This window comes from Lepidochelys kempii, chromosome 21, assembly GCF_965140285.1.
Source record: "Lepidochelys kempii isolate rLepKem1 chromosome 21, rLepKem1.hap1, whole genome shotgun sequence".
NCBI lineage: Eukaryota > Metazoa > Chordata > Testudines > Cheloniidae > Lepidochelys > Lepidochelys kempii.
In genome coordinates this window covers 9,284,280-9,300,601 of record NC_136400.1, presented here as the reverse complement: position 1 = coordinate 9,300,601, position 16,322 = coordinate 9,284,280, and the positions used below count along the sequence as shown (strand labels likewise).

Sequence of the window (16,322 nt, the reverse complement as noted above, 5' to 3'; positions counted from 1 at the left end):
AAAAAGTGATTTGGGCACTTAAGGGCCTAAACCCCATTAACTCTCAATGGGATTGTTGTCTCGTAAATGCTGAAACCCCTTTGGAAAGTGAGACTTAGGTTCCTAAATCAGTTAGGCCTTGCAATGCTGAGCGCAGCAACACCTACATACCTTGGGGATCTGAGGCCAGATTTTCCATCAGTTAAATGGGGATAACCATACTTCCCCACCTCACAGAGCTGCTGCGAGAATAAATACACGGGGAACTTGTGAGATGCTCAGATATTGTGGTGATAGGGGCCATATAAATACCTAAGAGATCTATCCAGAGAGACCATTCTGCATTTGTAGCTGTTTATACTCACACCAGCTACTCATGGTATAAGGTAATGAAGAATCCATCTCATGTTCTCATCTATACGCAAAGTTCACTGTCTCGTTCTGATTCTCCATGGTATGTGTATATTGCTTGACGCTCTCACTGCAAGCCTCCTCTTGCCTCTGTTGAGTTTTACTATTGACTTGAAACAGCAGAGTAGATTCCAGGGGCTGTTTCCAGGCTTACTCAGTGGGGTTTTAAATTGGGAGTCGCTCCCCGGAGGTCCGTGGCATTATTGCAGCATAATATCTGAATCCAGGTACGAGTGTTTAAAGCCCTCGCTGTTGCCTTTTAAAACGGAGTCGAGACCAAATAAACTCCAGAGCCTGAAACGCAGGCAGCCACTTCCTGCAGCCCAGCTGGAGATGTGTCGGCCTGATGCTTTCTTGGGAGCCGGCAAATATAGTGATGGGGCTTGGGCTGGGGCTTGCTCTCAAGTGGGGTGGGTGTATCTGGGGGGGATTCGTCATTACAATCTGTTGTTCTTCTAGTCCAAATTCAAAGTGAAACGCTTTGGGCCGTCTGCCTGCATGGAGCAGTATCCCAGGTAGAGAGTAGATGAGAATGTCTGCGCTATAGGGGGATATATGGCTTATGTGTCTATCATGGTCCATCCACTTAAAGAAAAGCCATTGTAAGGTTGGTGTTGGCCAGGTATTTGTTCCCTTTCCTCGTCTAGCTTGTCCCATCCCTGTCGCAGACCCACTTGATGTGTTTTGTGTTTTGTTTTCAGATTCAAAAAGGATGTTCTTAAAATTATCTTTATCTTAATCATGGGCTTTGAGTTCCTATCGTACAGTGCCCTGAGCTGTGTGGCCAGTATACATGCTTTCAAATGAAGCTGGTGTGTGTGTGTATGTATATATAATATATAGTGTGTATACCTAAATACACACCTTGATTGTGCAGCGAGATGCACATGGTAGGCCCATGTGCTGTTTTATGGTCCCACTCCAGTAAATGGGATTCTGGCGTCTGCATGCAACAGATTACAGGATCAGGGCCATAGCGGTGCAGCTGGGTTTGCTCTTCTGTGTTAGCTTTTCGACTGGGATATACGGGAAAGGGTTTAGTTGGGCAAGAAAAGTGACTAAAGACCTTTCTCTCTAAATGCTCTAACTTACTGTTCCCAGCTTGCTCATTATGTTGCCTGACCCTTTGTGTTTCATGTAGTTTCCCAGCTTCTTGGAAATATGCTCCTATGATTAACATTGTTTCTAACTGAAGCTGAAGATCTGTCCATTAACTCTTTGAGGCTGGGCAAGTTGTGGGTTTTCTAATATTCCACGTGCGAGTGGGGAATGGCCCCAGCCCTGACTTGTGAAGATAAATTGCATCTCTCAAGCTTCAAACTTTTGTGTCTCCTGAGATAAGAGGATTCGCTCCCTACGATTGTGGAATCATGGGTCCCCACCACCCCTGCTTCTCCACTACTGCAAGGTTCCTGTCTGGGATATCAACTCCAGGAATGAAGGGGGTCTTTAATTTCCTCCTTCATTGAGTTTCGGACTTCCTTTATGCTGCTCCAGTAAGTCAATCTCCAAGCAAGAAGGCAGTTCAGCCAACATAGTCATTCAGTGTGCGGCTTTCCCCTGTTCTGCTTCACTAATGAACCTCAACCCTGATCTGGAAGGAACGTTCTCTTCTGGGTTGCAAAGGAAGGTTTATTTTTCACAATGCTCATTCAGTCCTGAAATCTCTTTCCTGTAAGAATCCTGCCTACCAGAGTCTGCTCTGTGACGCCAGTGTAAATCCCATCGAACGCCTCTGGCTTCCGTGAACTTGCTTCAAATTTATACCCAGACCAAAACTTCCCCTTTAACATGAGACTTGTTTTCCACCCACAGACTGGTTATTTCCCCCCATCCCCTGCCGCCCTCCCGTCTCCGGCACTGTGGGATTAGAGCCAAGACAGCTCAGAAAATCACCCTTTCATCCCCCTCCTCCCGCCGATTCTGTTCTCAAATCAGAGATACAACGTCAAGGCATTTGTGAAAGGGCCAAAGTGGTTTAGTAAGCAGTTTTGTGGAATGGCAGTGGACCAAGGAGTGCGTCATTCCCTTCTTAGCTCGCTATCTGGCAGATGCCAGCTATGACACATAATACAGGCCATTCTTGGAGAGAAGAATCCAGCAGTCCAGGCTGCCAGGGCAAAGCTTTTGTGGTGATTCTTGGAGAGTTAATATTCAGAGAGAGGAAAACGTTCAGCTCCCAGGGAAGGGAGGCATTAGGGTGGCTGGAGATAGGAAGAGGTGTGGTGGGAGCCACTGAGCACTGTGTAGGCTTCCAAATGGCCATGCTGGTTCCTTCGCCTCGATTTGGACCTGCCACATGTTACCATGGTATGCCGTTGCTTTTCTATACTGCCCACGCTGCGTTAGGTGCTGTACAAAGAATAAAACCCAACCCCATGCCCCAGTAATCTTCTACTCTGTTAACATCTACCACTACTTAGATGCAGGATAAGGGCGTGGCCATTAATGCCAAATGGCACACTGCCTTTATGTGATGGGAGAACCAGTCAACCTGGCTGGGATTTGAGACCCTAGCGCTCTATTTGTCAGATTTGAGCATTAACCCCTTGTGCCCCGGGAATAAACAGTTTATTTTTCTCAGTGCTGATCTTTCTAGCAAGAGTTCATCTCTGGTTTGAACGTGGTAGATGGCTCATTAAAGCCCTATGCCTAGAACACCAGGAGCCCGATGGCTGAGATTCCGGCTTAGCCACATCCCTAGCTATTGGTCGTGGCCCTTGCAAATGAATGCCCGCTTGATGGGTGTATTGCAATAGCTGTGCGAGCAAGTCATGCTTTGGCAGCATGGCTCATGTGATTGTGTCTCCCATTAAGCCTGTCCCAAGCGGTGCGTTAAAGGGCTCCGGGTTAAGTAAGCTGTTCTGCATCCATGTTTTTAGACGTCCCCTGGGTACGTGCTGCTCGGTTCACTTTCCTCTTTATCATCTCCGATGTCATTAGGCGCCTTAGTGTGGCTGTTACCAGGCCTGTGGAGATAGATGGCTTGGCATGCATCTCCTGTGCACGGATAGCAGTGGCAACCAAGACAGTTGTTCAGTTTGAGCAGCTGGGAATCCAACTAGACCCCTGCGTCAGGAACTGGTTGCCAACGATGGGGGGTGGAGAGGGTGATATTACCTCCTGCCAGTGCTTCTGTTTGCTTCTCCTTGCGCACCGTGATCTGAGGATTGAGGCTTAGCTCTCTGCGTTCTCATGCATGCCCCAATCTCGCCCAGACCCTTGGCCTCATTCTCAGGCACACAGAGCTGAGCGTCCCCAGCAAACTGAAAACCCTTCGTGCCTCTTCACTGGCTCTCTCAACGGCCTCACGGACACGCTGGCTAAGATTAGATGCTCGCAGAGCCCCTCATAACAGAGTCCTGTGTCCGAGCCCTTTTGGGGACAACTCCACATCGCTCATCTGCCTCTAGATTTGACATGAGGATCATTGTTTCCTGGGGAAATCTTGGCTGTGGTGTGAGGTAACCCTGGTAGACAGTCCTGTTGCCTCATCTAGTTTATATTTTTTGTTTGCCTCACTTCATCTCTCTCCCTCAGTTCCTCATCTGTGAAATGGGGACAATACGCCCCCACGTTTCAGGGGCACTGACCCATTTACAAGGTGCTCAGGTACCTCTGTGATAGGGGTCATATAAGTACCCAGTAGGACTGGGCGAAAATGTTTGCAATGGACAGTTGGGTTTTCGACTCAACTAATACTTCTGTGGAAGTTTTCCACTTTTCATAGAAAATTGCGACCTTTTTGTCAACAAACCTCAAACTTCTGGTTTTCGCCTGAAAATTTGGGGGAGGGGGAGGGAGGAGGAAATCTCCGTTTTCCAACCAGCTGTAGTACCCGGATCCATGGTGACCTGAAGGGACTTGACGTTCGCTAGATAACCTGAGCCAATGGTGCAGCGAGACTGGAACCTCTCCCCTCACTTAATGTAAGACCTGGAACGAGAAATCTTCAGCCTCCAAATACACATCTTGTGGGAACCAGAGCCCAGGTACCTCTCCGCCCCCACTTCTCAAGAAGCCACAAGAACCGTCCCCCGTGTCAGCTTGGCGTCGTAGCGCAAAGGGGAAAGCCATTTAAGGCAGACAAAGGTTGTATGAAAATATAATTCTGCTTTTGTTAGCAGCCATCAAACTCTAAAAGGCACCGCTTTTGTTTTCTTGTAACGTTGTGAAAACCTCATGTCGGATCGAGAGCTGCGGTCCTCACGACTAATCGCTTCTCCTTTGTGTTTTTAGATTATAGGGGCAATTAGTGTTGTCAAAACCTCTGGCAATTCTCTTTGCTCTTGACAGGGTGTCAGTCCGCCGGGTGAGAAATGGAAGGTGTTATAACTCTCCGGTAATTAGAATGCCTCCGATTTGAAAATGCCAGCAAACGTGTATCAAATAGGACACGCTGGTGGTTGGGGTGGGGGAAGACGTTTGGATGGGGGATGCAGATGAGCGATTAATTACAGGCTCTCATTCCGAGCATGTTGCCAGCTGATGAAAGGCAAAGGGAAATTAGAGTGAGGCTTGGCTCCCCGGGAGCGGGCACGGACTCTGCGCTCTCACTTATCCTGGTGCTGCCATTGCGTGGATTTGTGTCTCTAAATCTCCAAGTGTCCCACTGCTGGGTGAGAGAATGCCCAACTGGTCAGATCATCAACCGGGCTAGGAAGAGTGGTGACAACAGCTTATCAAACTGGTCATCTCATCTAATTCCTAGGGGAACAGATAGTGGAGACCACCTCTACCTCTAAGGCTGTTTAATGGCTGCCTTGCCCTGGTAGCCAAAGAGCCTGAACTACCCATTTCAAGGCAGTGGCTTTGCCATGGCACGTATTGAGGCCCCCCTCAGTGATACATTTGGTCTGGTGACCAGGGTTTGCAGATGTCCCAATGGCGGGAGGGCTGTGCAGCTATTTGCAGGGACTAATTTAGCACTTTCTATTTCTGTGTGTGTGTTACCATAGCACCTAGAAGCCCCAGTCATGGCCCAGGACCCTGTTGTGCTAGGCGCTGTACAGACACAGAACCGAAAGGTGCTCCCTGCCCCTGGAGTGCTTGCACTTTTCCTCCCAGAGCGAGGAGGGCAGCAGTCCAGCTTCTGCCCGGATGAAGCGCTCCTGTGGCGTCGATTTCCCAGGCTGACTTTCATCCAAGATGCCTCAGTTGCAGCCTCTGGGTGAGCATGCAACAATTAATAAATAACTTTACAAGAAGTCAGCTGAGGGAGAGAGATCTGAAATGACAAATGAAACTCCACCCACTCGGGACACCTCCCTCTAGCATAAAGCCTGAGTAAATAGGTAAGCCTTGCAACCTTTCTCAAAGGTCGGCAAACTCCGGCTCAGTTGGTCCAATAGGGTGGAAGCAGAGCAAATTCCATGGAGGGTGGCCCCCTCCATGAGCCCTGCCAGCCCCAGCTCCGCCCAGCTGCTGAGATGAGCCTTAAGGGAAGAAGCAGGTCTCTTAAGTAGGTGGGATCCATATTGTGGAGATCAGGCCTGGGTTCTGTTTCTAGCTCTGGGAAGAAGTGTGCTGGAGTGATTAGAGCTGGGAGCCAGGACTCCTGGGTTCTGTTCTCAGCTGCGCCGCGAAGTGACCGTAAGCAAGTTGCTTCACCTCTTTGTGTTTGTCAAATGAGGCTAGCAGTTACCTGTCTCTGAGACCCTTGATTGCAGACAGCTCTGTAAGGACAAAGAGTTACTCCCTAGGTCCAAGGCAATACCTTCAGATATACCTGCAAACACGTAACAGGTCCCGTGTTGCATAAAAGAAGCACGGGTTGCTGAGAATAAGCAAGCCACCTTGCTGTCCAAACTCCAGCCCTTCCTGCTCTATGCATGACGGGCTGGTGGTTCTTTGCAGCACCCTGGCAGCACAAATCCTAATGAACACGTCTGGCTCTGTTTGAAAAGGGGCCGGGGGGAGGGCGCACATCAAATACCCTCAGCTGCAGTCCCTGGAAGAGTTAGGCTCCCTTCGTCCCAGGGCCCTTTCATGATGGGGAGGGGAGTTGTAGTCTGCAGCTGATATGACCTCGGACAAGTTAAAAAGGACTTGGGGGGGCACTCATTCATTCGCGGGGTTAAACAATGTAAATGGTGGTGGTTGAGGCCAAGCGCCTCCTACAGACAAGAATAGGTTACTGCAGCTCTCTCTTGGGAAGGTTGCCAGAAATGTTAACAGTGCTGGGGCGCAGCTACTTAGCAGTTAGAGGCCTGTGCTTTATTTCAGCTGCTCCCTGCCTGGCTCAATCTCTCCCTACAAGGCTGGGATCAAAGTAGGAGGTAACTCACCACCAGCTGGAACGGAGATCTCCTCTTCCCATGCCCCACATGTGCTCTGCCTCCAGCAGGACCAGAGAGCCAGGAAAAACTTCTGCCTGATTTCGCGCCCCCCCCCCCCCACCTCCTGGTAACCTAGCCCTCAGCTATCGCAGGGTCACTCTGGCTAAGACCAATCTAGCGTGGAGCCTCCTTGGAGAGGCAGGCTTCCCTGCTGTGGGCCTGCCGAGGTTACCCGCTCTCATGGTGACGGAGAGCGTCTAGGAGAGTTGGTTTCGGTGGAAGAGGGGTTCTGCAGCTGTCAAGGGAGGGCTCATGCTGCATGCAGTCCCACGTAGAGGCGAACGGAGCAGAGTTAACATGAAATGTACAATAGCTTTACATTCCATTCCCAGGTGCTGATTTCAGCTCACCCCCTGGGCTAGCATTGCAGGGTCAAACCCCTGGAAACTATTCTGGGGTGATGTCTGCCCCCTGCGTGGACATGGGGCAGGGTGATAGGGGGGCCCTGAAATTTTCAGGATCCCCACCAATTTTTTCTGGCTCCCAAACTTGTCCGGGGAGAAAATCATTTCCCGAGCAAATGCCCAGGATCCGACATCCAATATTACCTCAAATCACAGGGGGCGCATACACGTGCATGCTAACGTAACAGAAGTCAGCTTGGCAAGCTCTCCTAGCGCACCCGGTCCTTGGCATGGTAATTACATGGGTTACTAATGTCAGCTGGCAATAGTGGTTGGCTAGAGATGATTGATACGTTCCTCATGTCTCTGCAAATCCTGATAACTTCTCCACAGTCTGATTTTTAGAAGTGTTTTGGCCACCAGTGTCCCCTTCCCTCCTCCTTTCTCTTTCCAGCTCTCTCTCTAGCTCCCTCCTTTACATTTAGATCCGTGCCTAGAGAAGAGGAGCAGCACCCAGCACCTATGCTGTGAAGCCCTGTGCCCAGCTCGGGTGCCTGCTGTGAGTCAGATTAATTAGAACTGTGGTCTGTGGAGCACTTAAGTGTGGCTTATGGAGAGCTGGTTGGCCCATATGGTGCTGGCTCTTCCTCCTCATTTCTTAGTGACTAAATGATATTAAAGGAAGCTTGAAAAAGATCACCACTGTGGAGGGTGGGGGAACTGCATGGCAGCCAATGGGGAGGGGGGAAGGTCCACCAGAGAGCCTCTCAAGATGTGGGGCCCATACTGTGAATAAGGCCCCATGTAAATCACAATTTCACGGAAATCATAAAATTAGCCCAATTCTGTGCTGAGCACAGGGCCCCAATCCCTGCTCTGGGCTGAGCTAAGCCAAGACAGCTGACGCTGTGTGGTGAGACACACACGCACTCCCTGGGATAAGCCTGGCTACCACCTTCCCCACCCCCCCTCCCCCCCCAATGGGATGGGGTCAGCCCATGAACCTCCCCCAGGAGCAGCCACGGGTGTTGGAAATATGGCAGCAGTTCAGGGAGGGGACTCGGCAGCCGTGGGTATCCCATGAAACTCAAACAATCTGAAGCTGCTTGTGACACGTGGCCTGTGAGCTGGAGTCCCAGTGGACTCTGCTGCGAGGGGGGGCTGCAGGTCAAACACCTGAAACTCGGGACGTGCAATCTGTTCCGCGCAGGCTCTTACAGTGCACCACTCCCCCCGCGGGGCCCCCACCCCACACGTGCCAGTTACCCATGGACATCAAGTGGAAAGGAAAGCCATTTTTCCCTTCTGCCTCCACATTGGACTCCGAGCAGCTCGGCTCAGGCAACCCCCAAGGGGGGCGCGTTCGCTGCAGGTTGGTCGCGGGCTTCTTCCGACCCACTTCCAAGCTCCTGTGAGTGACGACGACCCCGTTTGGGAGCCGCGGCTGCTCTATTTCGGTCGTTCTGGAGCCCGCGCGGACAGCAGTATCCAGGACTGGCATCTCTTGATACCTTTCACATTGGGATCTGCTACTCAATCCCTTGCCCTTGTTCCCACCTCTTCCCGGCTTATCACCAGTAAGAACTTCTGCTCGCCTGGGGTCAGCGCTCCCCCTCCACGCCCCGCTGCAGCGGGCTTTCTGACCCGGCCTGCTTCCAACTGGCTATATTTTAATACAGCTGCTAGAACCAGTTTGGAAGGTGAAGAGGTGACATTTGATTGACAAGCCCAAATGCCTCCCCTTTCTTCTGGGGCCCCGAGCTTGTTAGGTGTGTTTTGTCTTAGAAGAGAATTTAAGCAACGAAGGAAGGGGAAGGTGAGGCTGGGGGAGTGGGAGCGGGCACGGCACTTACCCTAGAGCTGTTGCAAAATCTCTGGGTTGTGGGTTTTCGCCCCGAGTTGTTGCCAGCGCCTTCCCTGAATGCTGCAGCACAAAGGCAGGGTGAGGAAGGCAGGCTGTGGGCCCGAAAATGGGATGTTGGGGCTCGACACCTGAGCAGGTGACAGCAGTCCACCTGGGAAAAGCCACGGGCCTCCCTCCCCATTTCTCAGAGCCATCCTGTCCTTGGATGGCCCTGCAAGCAGCCCCCTGCCTTGGTTTCCCTCTTCTGGGCACTTGCAGTTCCCTTCTCCCAGGGGGCTGATTGCCTGCCCGCAGTCTCCACTGTATGTGAAAAGGCAACCACCACTTTGACTGCCCTCCAGCAGCGGCATTACAAGCATGCTTGCCTCAGTTTCCCCTTTCTTCCAGAGACCCCGGGAACTCCACACAAGCTTTCCCCCTATAAAGAGCCCTTTTCAGGAGTAATTTCTTATAAGTCCCATGACCATAGCCAAATGTCCTCAGCACGGACCGAACGGTACATTTACTTATTCTCAACTCCCAACTGTCCATCGAGAGGCCAGGTACAGCTCCAGCATCTTACCCTGCCTCACCCTGGCCCCTCTAGCTGGGGTGCTTCTCCACCCTGTTATATTCTCAGGCCTGGCTCCAGCTCTCACCTGGAGACATGGGTGGGTTCACCCCTCTACCGTTCCCCAGCCTTTAGCCCTCCCTGGCCTCCGGCTCCAGCTTTTTGAGTCAGGGAGCCTCCAGACTCTCTGTGGACTCTGGATGCTGGACTCTCCTTCAGGGCACCCCAGTCCCCTGCCTGAGGACTGTGAACTCCATTGCTTTTGGACCGTCTCTTGTAACGCTCAGGGCAGCCTTACCCTAAATGGCCTAAAATAAGATCTGGGCAAGGTTCTGAGTCCCCACAACTTCCTTTGGCTGGATGGGAGTTGTAGCTCCCAGAAGGTGCTCAGCATCTCACAGGATCGTTCCCACTGTGTGCACCACATTCTTTCCAAATCATACGCCTTGCAGCTCAAGAATCTCTGCCCCCACCTTCCCACTGCAGCTACCTCTAAGCTAACACATGCTGCATAGCAGCAGTGGGCTAGAGAAGTTCTGGCTACCGTTCTTAGCAAAAAGTGCCATGGGGACCCTAGAGATGAGAAAACCTCTGACCCCTCTCCCCCATGGCTTTTGAGATTCGGATAAAATGGAGTCCGGATCCAAACCAGACATGGTTTCGCTTTTGCAAAACCCAAACCTCTGCTGGTTCGAGGGCCTGATTTTAAAGATACAGAGCATTGATTTTTTTGTTTTTTCCTTTTACAATTGGATTTATGGGTGTGCAGTGCCTCTGAAAATCGAGCCTTTAGGGAATGACATCAGTGCTTGCAATTTTATCTGGAGATTCATGACGTTTGCGTAACACCTCGGCTCCTGGAATCATGTGATTACATGAGAATCTCCGCTTACATTTAAAATACGAGTAGGATTGTAGCCTTCATGGCTGTGGAGAAAAGCTTGAAAACATGACCCCCTTAAAGGCTCAAAACCAAGAAGGGAAATACCCCTTTCCCAAGGAAAAAAAACCTATATATTAAAAATCTCATGGCTCTTCTGGGCCTAACTTGTAGCTTTTGAATGCTTGGTCTTGGTGATGCTGGCTACGTTGTCAAATCCTCTCTGCTAGCGCTGAGACCCAAACCAGTTTTTGAGGGGTTTTGGAGCCGGGCTTAGCAGCCCTATATTGAGGGGGCATCATTCAGGGAACAACCCCGTGTCTGATTTGACTTCAAAGTGGGTAGGATGTTCCTAAAGCATCCCCAGAGCCAGCCTACCAAGTCTGTGGATGATAGGAATTCGGGGGAGGATTTTTAAGGGCCTAAGATGGCGGGAAGCTCTGTTGCGGCCTTAACGAGGGAGCGATCGCTAAAGCGGATCGCGACGGTGCTTGTAGCCGTAGGTGAGAACTTCCTCCTGGGAGCTCAGCGTGGGGTTGTGTTTAACGCGCGCTCGCTCTCTGTCTCCGCAGGTCCCCGTGTCTGTCGCCATGATGTCGCCTCAGATGATCACGCCACAGCAGATGCAGCAGATCCTGTCTCCTCCCCAGCTCCAAGCTCTGCTGCAACAGCAGCAGGCGATCATGCTGCAGCAGGTAGGGCCAGCCTGGGCCTCCCTTTCTCCATCTGCCCTATGAGGCTGGCTCACTGAGCTCCGCATCCTTGCCCCATGGATGCAAATAGGGTCAGCACTGGCCAGCACTCCACACCATTCTCTCCAGTGTCATTGGCCTCTGTGTAGGGTGAGCCTGGGGCCCCTCTAAGGCCGTCCTGCAAGCAGCCTGGCCCTTTCCCTCTCTACGGCTGTCTCCAGTCCCCCCATTTTGCTTGCCCTGGGGCTCCCAATCATGTTGGCACCATGGAATGGGAAGAATTGTAATTTATCAACCATCCCAGTGCAGCTGGATTCTGCTGCAGAGTCAAAATCCCTACAACAGCGTCTACATTAAAACCTATTCAGGGTTTGGTTTCAGTGAGGAGAGGCCTGAGCCAAAGCCCGATGCATGGGAACGTTTGGATCTGGGGTCAGGCTTTGTGGCTCGCCCCAGTCTCTCTAGTGGGCCCCGAGCCTCAAGCTCGACTCTGGACTCTTCCTGAGTTGGGGCAGGTTTTTTGGATCTGGATCCAGGCTCAGACTTAGCAGCTGGGTTTGTTCCTTGGAGTAGCTTGACTCTGGACTCTCTCTGAGTTGGGGCAGGTTTTTTGGATCTGGATCCAGACTCAGACTTAGCAGCTGGGTTTGTTCCTTGGAGTAGCTTGACTCTGGACTCTCTCTGAGTTGGGGCAGGTTTTTTGGATCTGGATCCAGACTCAGACTTAGCAGCTGGGTTTGTTCCTTGGAGTAGCTCGACTCTGGACTCTCTCTGAGTTGGGGCAGGTTTTTTGGATCTGGATCCAGACTCAGACTTAGCAGCTGAGGTTCGTTCCTCGGAGTTGAGCTTTCTCTGCATTCCAGAACACACACACACACACACTGCAAAATGAGTGGAAAAAGAGGGGTGGGAGGGAAAGAACTCCAAAACACAAGGACGTGGGTAAACATCTCCAGCTGGGGGAGGAGAGGAGAGTAAGAAATCTCACAAGCATCTTCCACACCCTTCTCTTGCCTTCCCTACCTGTTTACTCCAAACACACTGATAAGGATTCAAGGTTGGCCCCAGGGAAAGAACAAAGGGTAAACACTAACCTGGGTGGAGTCCTTCTCGGAGCCTCTTGGGAGCCGGATAAAGAAACATGTTTGACTGCAAATTAAACAACCCAGGCCAGAATAGCTTGCATTCTCCACCAGAAGAAAACTAAACAGCACACCTCTCACCTCTTGACCCAATGTTCTCGGAACCCTGTTCAACCGAGTTCCAGAGACCTGGTTTTGATTGGCTTTCGGGTAAACAGCTTGGCTTTCCAACCCTGTTCCACAGACAGAGAAAGCAAAGTTACTGCTGTCAATCCCTGAGCTGATAAAGGTTTTCCAGCATCCAAAGAGGCGTTCAGCGGAAGCTAAGGCTTTCCCGGCTTTGTGGGCGCTTCTTTGTGGCTTTTATGGAAAACAGATCCATCGGGAACAGTTTATTTGGAGACGGGAGTTGGGGGAGGAGGGAATCTTAGAGCTGGAATTTACCCCTTCCTGAAAATCCAAAATACGGAACAAAAGCACCTTTTATCAGATGATCTCAAAGTGCATTACAAGCATTAATTAAACTTCCTGTGTAGTTATAATTGTCCCCGTTTTACAGATGAGTAAACTGAGCAGAAGTGGCTCATTGGGGGGGTAGAACCCGCGTGGCCTGGCTCCTAGTCTCCTGCCCCAACTGCTGCTAGACCACAGCTCCTTCCAAAGTGAGAGCAGCGAGTCTAATCTGGAGGAGGAAAAGCAGTGAGAGAGAGAAATATTACTCAGAAAGGCCAGGAGTGCAATCTCGAGGCTTATACCAGCCAGAGGAAAGGGGGAAGAGACTTTCCTGTAGCCCCCTCCCATCATCACCATAGTATTTCAGCCTCTCTGCCCTCACGCTAGCCATTATGAGTGAGTCACCTTTACTCATGTTGCTGTTTGTTCGGGGAACATGTCTCATTCCCATTGATGGGTTGTTTTAATTTGACTGCTGCTGGGGCCTGCCCGTCAATCTCGGCCACACCCTTTGGCAAAGGGTCGCCTGGGGCTTAGAGGGGGGGTACTTCTGCTGGCTAGGGCAGAAGGTTGGGAGTCAGGGCTTCTGGGTTCCTTTCCCTACAGTGTCACGAGCTGACGGTGAGACTCCACCTCCTCGCACCTCACTTCCTCCCTCTAAAACGCAGATAATTAATTGCTAATACATACGATAATACTGAATTAAGTACATGTTTGTTGCTGCACTTAGCAAAATGGGGCCCTGACCCAGCTGAGGCTTCTAGGCCGTACCCTAATACAAATGATGATTAATAACAAGCGAGGCTTAATTTGTATATGTAAAGGGCTTTGAGAGCTTCAAGTGAAAGACAGTTGAGAAAGGGGAGTATTATCATTATTTATTAATTGTGCATTTTAATTATCCCAGAGAGTCAATATCGATTGTGGGTCTCAGTTCTACCATGGAGTTGGGCAGAGAGCAGCGGACTGCCAGTGCTGTCTTTAAATAGCTGAAATGTTGTTTCACTGACTTTAGGAGCTGGGTATTTAAGCAAACCAACAAACATTGTGAGCCTGGCAGTAACGTGGCCAGAGTTGGCAGCCTTGTGCTAAGCCCAGTTTAAGAACCTAAGTGGTTCGGCATGGGCAGGATCTTCCAGCTGCCTTCCTGACGTGTGCTGCTTTCTGCTCTCCCTCCCCTCAGCTGCAGGAATACTACAAGAAGCAACAGGAGCAGCTTCACCTGCAGCTATTGACACAGCAGCAAGCCGGAAAGCAGCAACCCAAAGAGGTGAGCTCGCCCACGCAGGTTCAGGGCACAGACGCCGGCACAGATTGGAACGGGTGCAATCCGAAGGGGAGGAAAGGTCGTGGCGTGTGTAAATCCTAGCGTTTGGGGTAGCCCGCTGGCAGGCATGTGTCGGTGGAAGGAGGGGCCCAGGGGGTAGGGGCATATGGCGGTAGAGTGGATAAATGAGGTGCAATGGGGCTGGGAGGGTGGGGCAGCTGGACCTAGGCCACCTGCGACACCTTTTCTTGTGGTTACCCTATCATAAAATTCAACATCGGGTGCGTCACTCTTAGCTCAGAGTACATCATTACCGGATGATGCAGCTATCAAATATGCATGGAGTGTCAGAGGTGATGAGGTCACTTGGGTGTGAGAGCCGCAGTGTCCGTATGCCGTGTCCCACGTAGGAACGTCTTTCCTGCGGGAGCTCGCCGTACTGCCCAACCCACAGTCAATGTTTTGCCGGAGGCTTCTGTGCTGGGTGGATTCTTAGCTGAACAAATTTCCGCTCTCTGTGGAATTCTGCTCGTCGGTGGCTGTCCGTCTCTGGCTATGCGTAGGGTTGCATGTGCGTGTGCTTTTGTGCAAGTGGAATATGTTCAACAGCCATCAGCCCTGTGCTTCCTTCCCTTCACCCAGAAGGGATCTTTTCAAGAAGAGGAGAGGAAAAATCTTTTCTTTTCCGCTCTCCCCCAAGAGTCCCAAAGAGCCAAGAGCTGAACCGCTGGAGTTGGAGACCATGAGCCATTTTCTCTTCCTCATATTAGCTTGAGCCAGAGAGGGAGAGTTGGAAAAAACGAGGCATCAGGGAAAGGCTGAAATTCAGTGTGATTGAGAGATGTCCCGTCCAATGAGTCCAGGACACGCAGGATCTTTGATCTGTGCCCACGCTGCACCTTGAGCATTAGCAGCACCCGCGTGTCAGCCTTTACCCAAGTGACAAGCACCGCTGCGCTCAGGCGAGGAGTTTGTGTGGGGCCAGGCCTCAGGAGGAACACTTGAGTAAAAGGTGCAATGAAGACCAGGGCCTGGATGGGGTGGAGGTGACATTTGGAGGAGGTGACACCCTCGTCCGGGTTCAGACTAGTAGTAGTAATAGAATGCTCTTGTATTCCTCGCCCTGGTGGAGGCGGCAGGTGCTGGGTATCTAGCACGGGAAGCCTGTTCTCCTGACATCTCCTGCCCAGTTTTGCAGGTTCGGATTAGTGGGGCTCAGACACCGGGGAGCGAATTATTCAATCTCTTGAGATTTCATCCATGGCTAGTGACAGTATCTCCATTTCCTACCTTTTTCTGCATAGTGGTTTGGGCCCCCGTGAAAGGGACCAGAAGCATGCGGTGGGTGAGGTCGCAGCAGCTGTGGGTCCCCCTGATCTGGGGCACAAGCTCCCACAGGAAACCACCTTTCCAACTCTTGCTGGAACTCTTCCTTGTTTGTGGGGTGGGATGGGACATGTCTTTTGTTCCTTGATTGTGGCTGCCCACTTAAATAGCTTTGCTAAGGCTTGTCTAGACAAGGGGGAATATGCGTTGGTGTTATCTACTATCTCTAACGTGCTGTAATGCAAAGGGAGGCAGTGTGGTCTAGTGAATAGGGCTGTGGATTGTGCCTGAAGCAACCTGGGTTCTAGTCCTACTCTCTGCCTGCTGAGTGACCTTGGGCGAATCGCTTCACCTCTTTCCCTCTCTCTCTTTCCCCATCTGTAAAATGGGCATAAGGACTCTCTTTGTATAGTGCTTGGAGATCTGCAGATGACAAACACAGCGTAAAAGCTCGGTAGGTATTATTAATACAGGCACGCTGAACTACTGAAAAATGGATCTTGCACTAGTGTGGTGAAAACTCAATAAGTTAACAGGGTAAGTCACATCCGTACAGCACATCTACACTGGGCATTTGCACCAATATTACAGTGCCATTGCAAAAACCAAACAAAATCCCCAGTACAGATGACGTGTTGAACTTGTAGTGTTTTGATGATAGATGTGGTTTCCACAGAAATACCTGCTGTTTCATCCCCCACCTCTTGTGAGTACAGGTATGTCTGAACTGGAAGCGGGGAAAGAAAAAAAAAAAAAAAAAAAAAAGGAAAAACCATACCCGCAGTAGTAAGTCTGAGAGCCCAGATCAGCTGACTCAGACTCATGGGGCTTGCATTACAAGGCTAAAAATAGCAGTGTAGACATTCCCACTTGGGCTGGAGCTCCGGCTCTGAGACCCGGCGAGAGGGTTGGTGTCGGAGCTTGAGCCAGAACGTCTGCACTGAATCGTAGAATCATAGAATATCAGGGTTGGAAGGGACCCCAGAAGGTCATCTAGTCCAACCCCCTGCTCAAAGCAGGACCAATCCCTAATTAAATCATCCCAGCCAGGGCTTTGTCAAGCCTGACCTTAAAAACTTCTAAGGAAGGAGATTCTACCACCTCCCTATGTAACATATTCCAGTGTTTCACCACCC

General features: G+C 50.9%; 1 protein-coding gene across 6 annotated transcripts in view; it reads left to right on the top strand.

Annotated features, from left to right (window-relative positions):
- FOXP4 (forkhead box P4) overlaps positions 1-16,322 on the top strand; it is a 142,187-nt gene that overhangs the window by 73,020 nt on the left and 52,845 nt on the right. For all 6 annotated transcript variants that reach the window (XM_078849758.1, XM_073319692.2, XM_073319691.2 and 3 more), the window contains 2 exons: positions 10,939-11,061; positions 13,777-13,863. In XM_078849758.1, coding sequence (XP_078705884.1) covers positions 10,957-11,061; positions 13,777-13,863 — 192 coding nt within the window. In that variant the 5' untranslated portion in view covers positions 10,939-10,956. The remainder of the gene's footprint in view (positions 1-10,938; positions 11,062-13,776; positions 13,864-16,322) is intronic.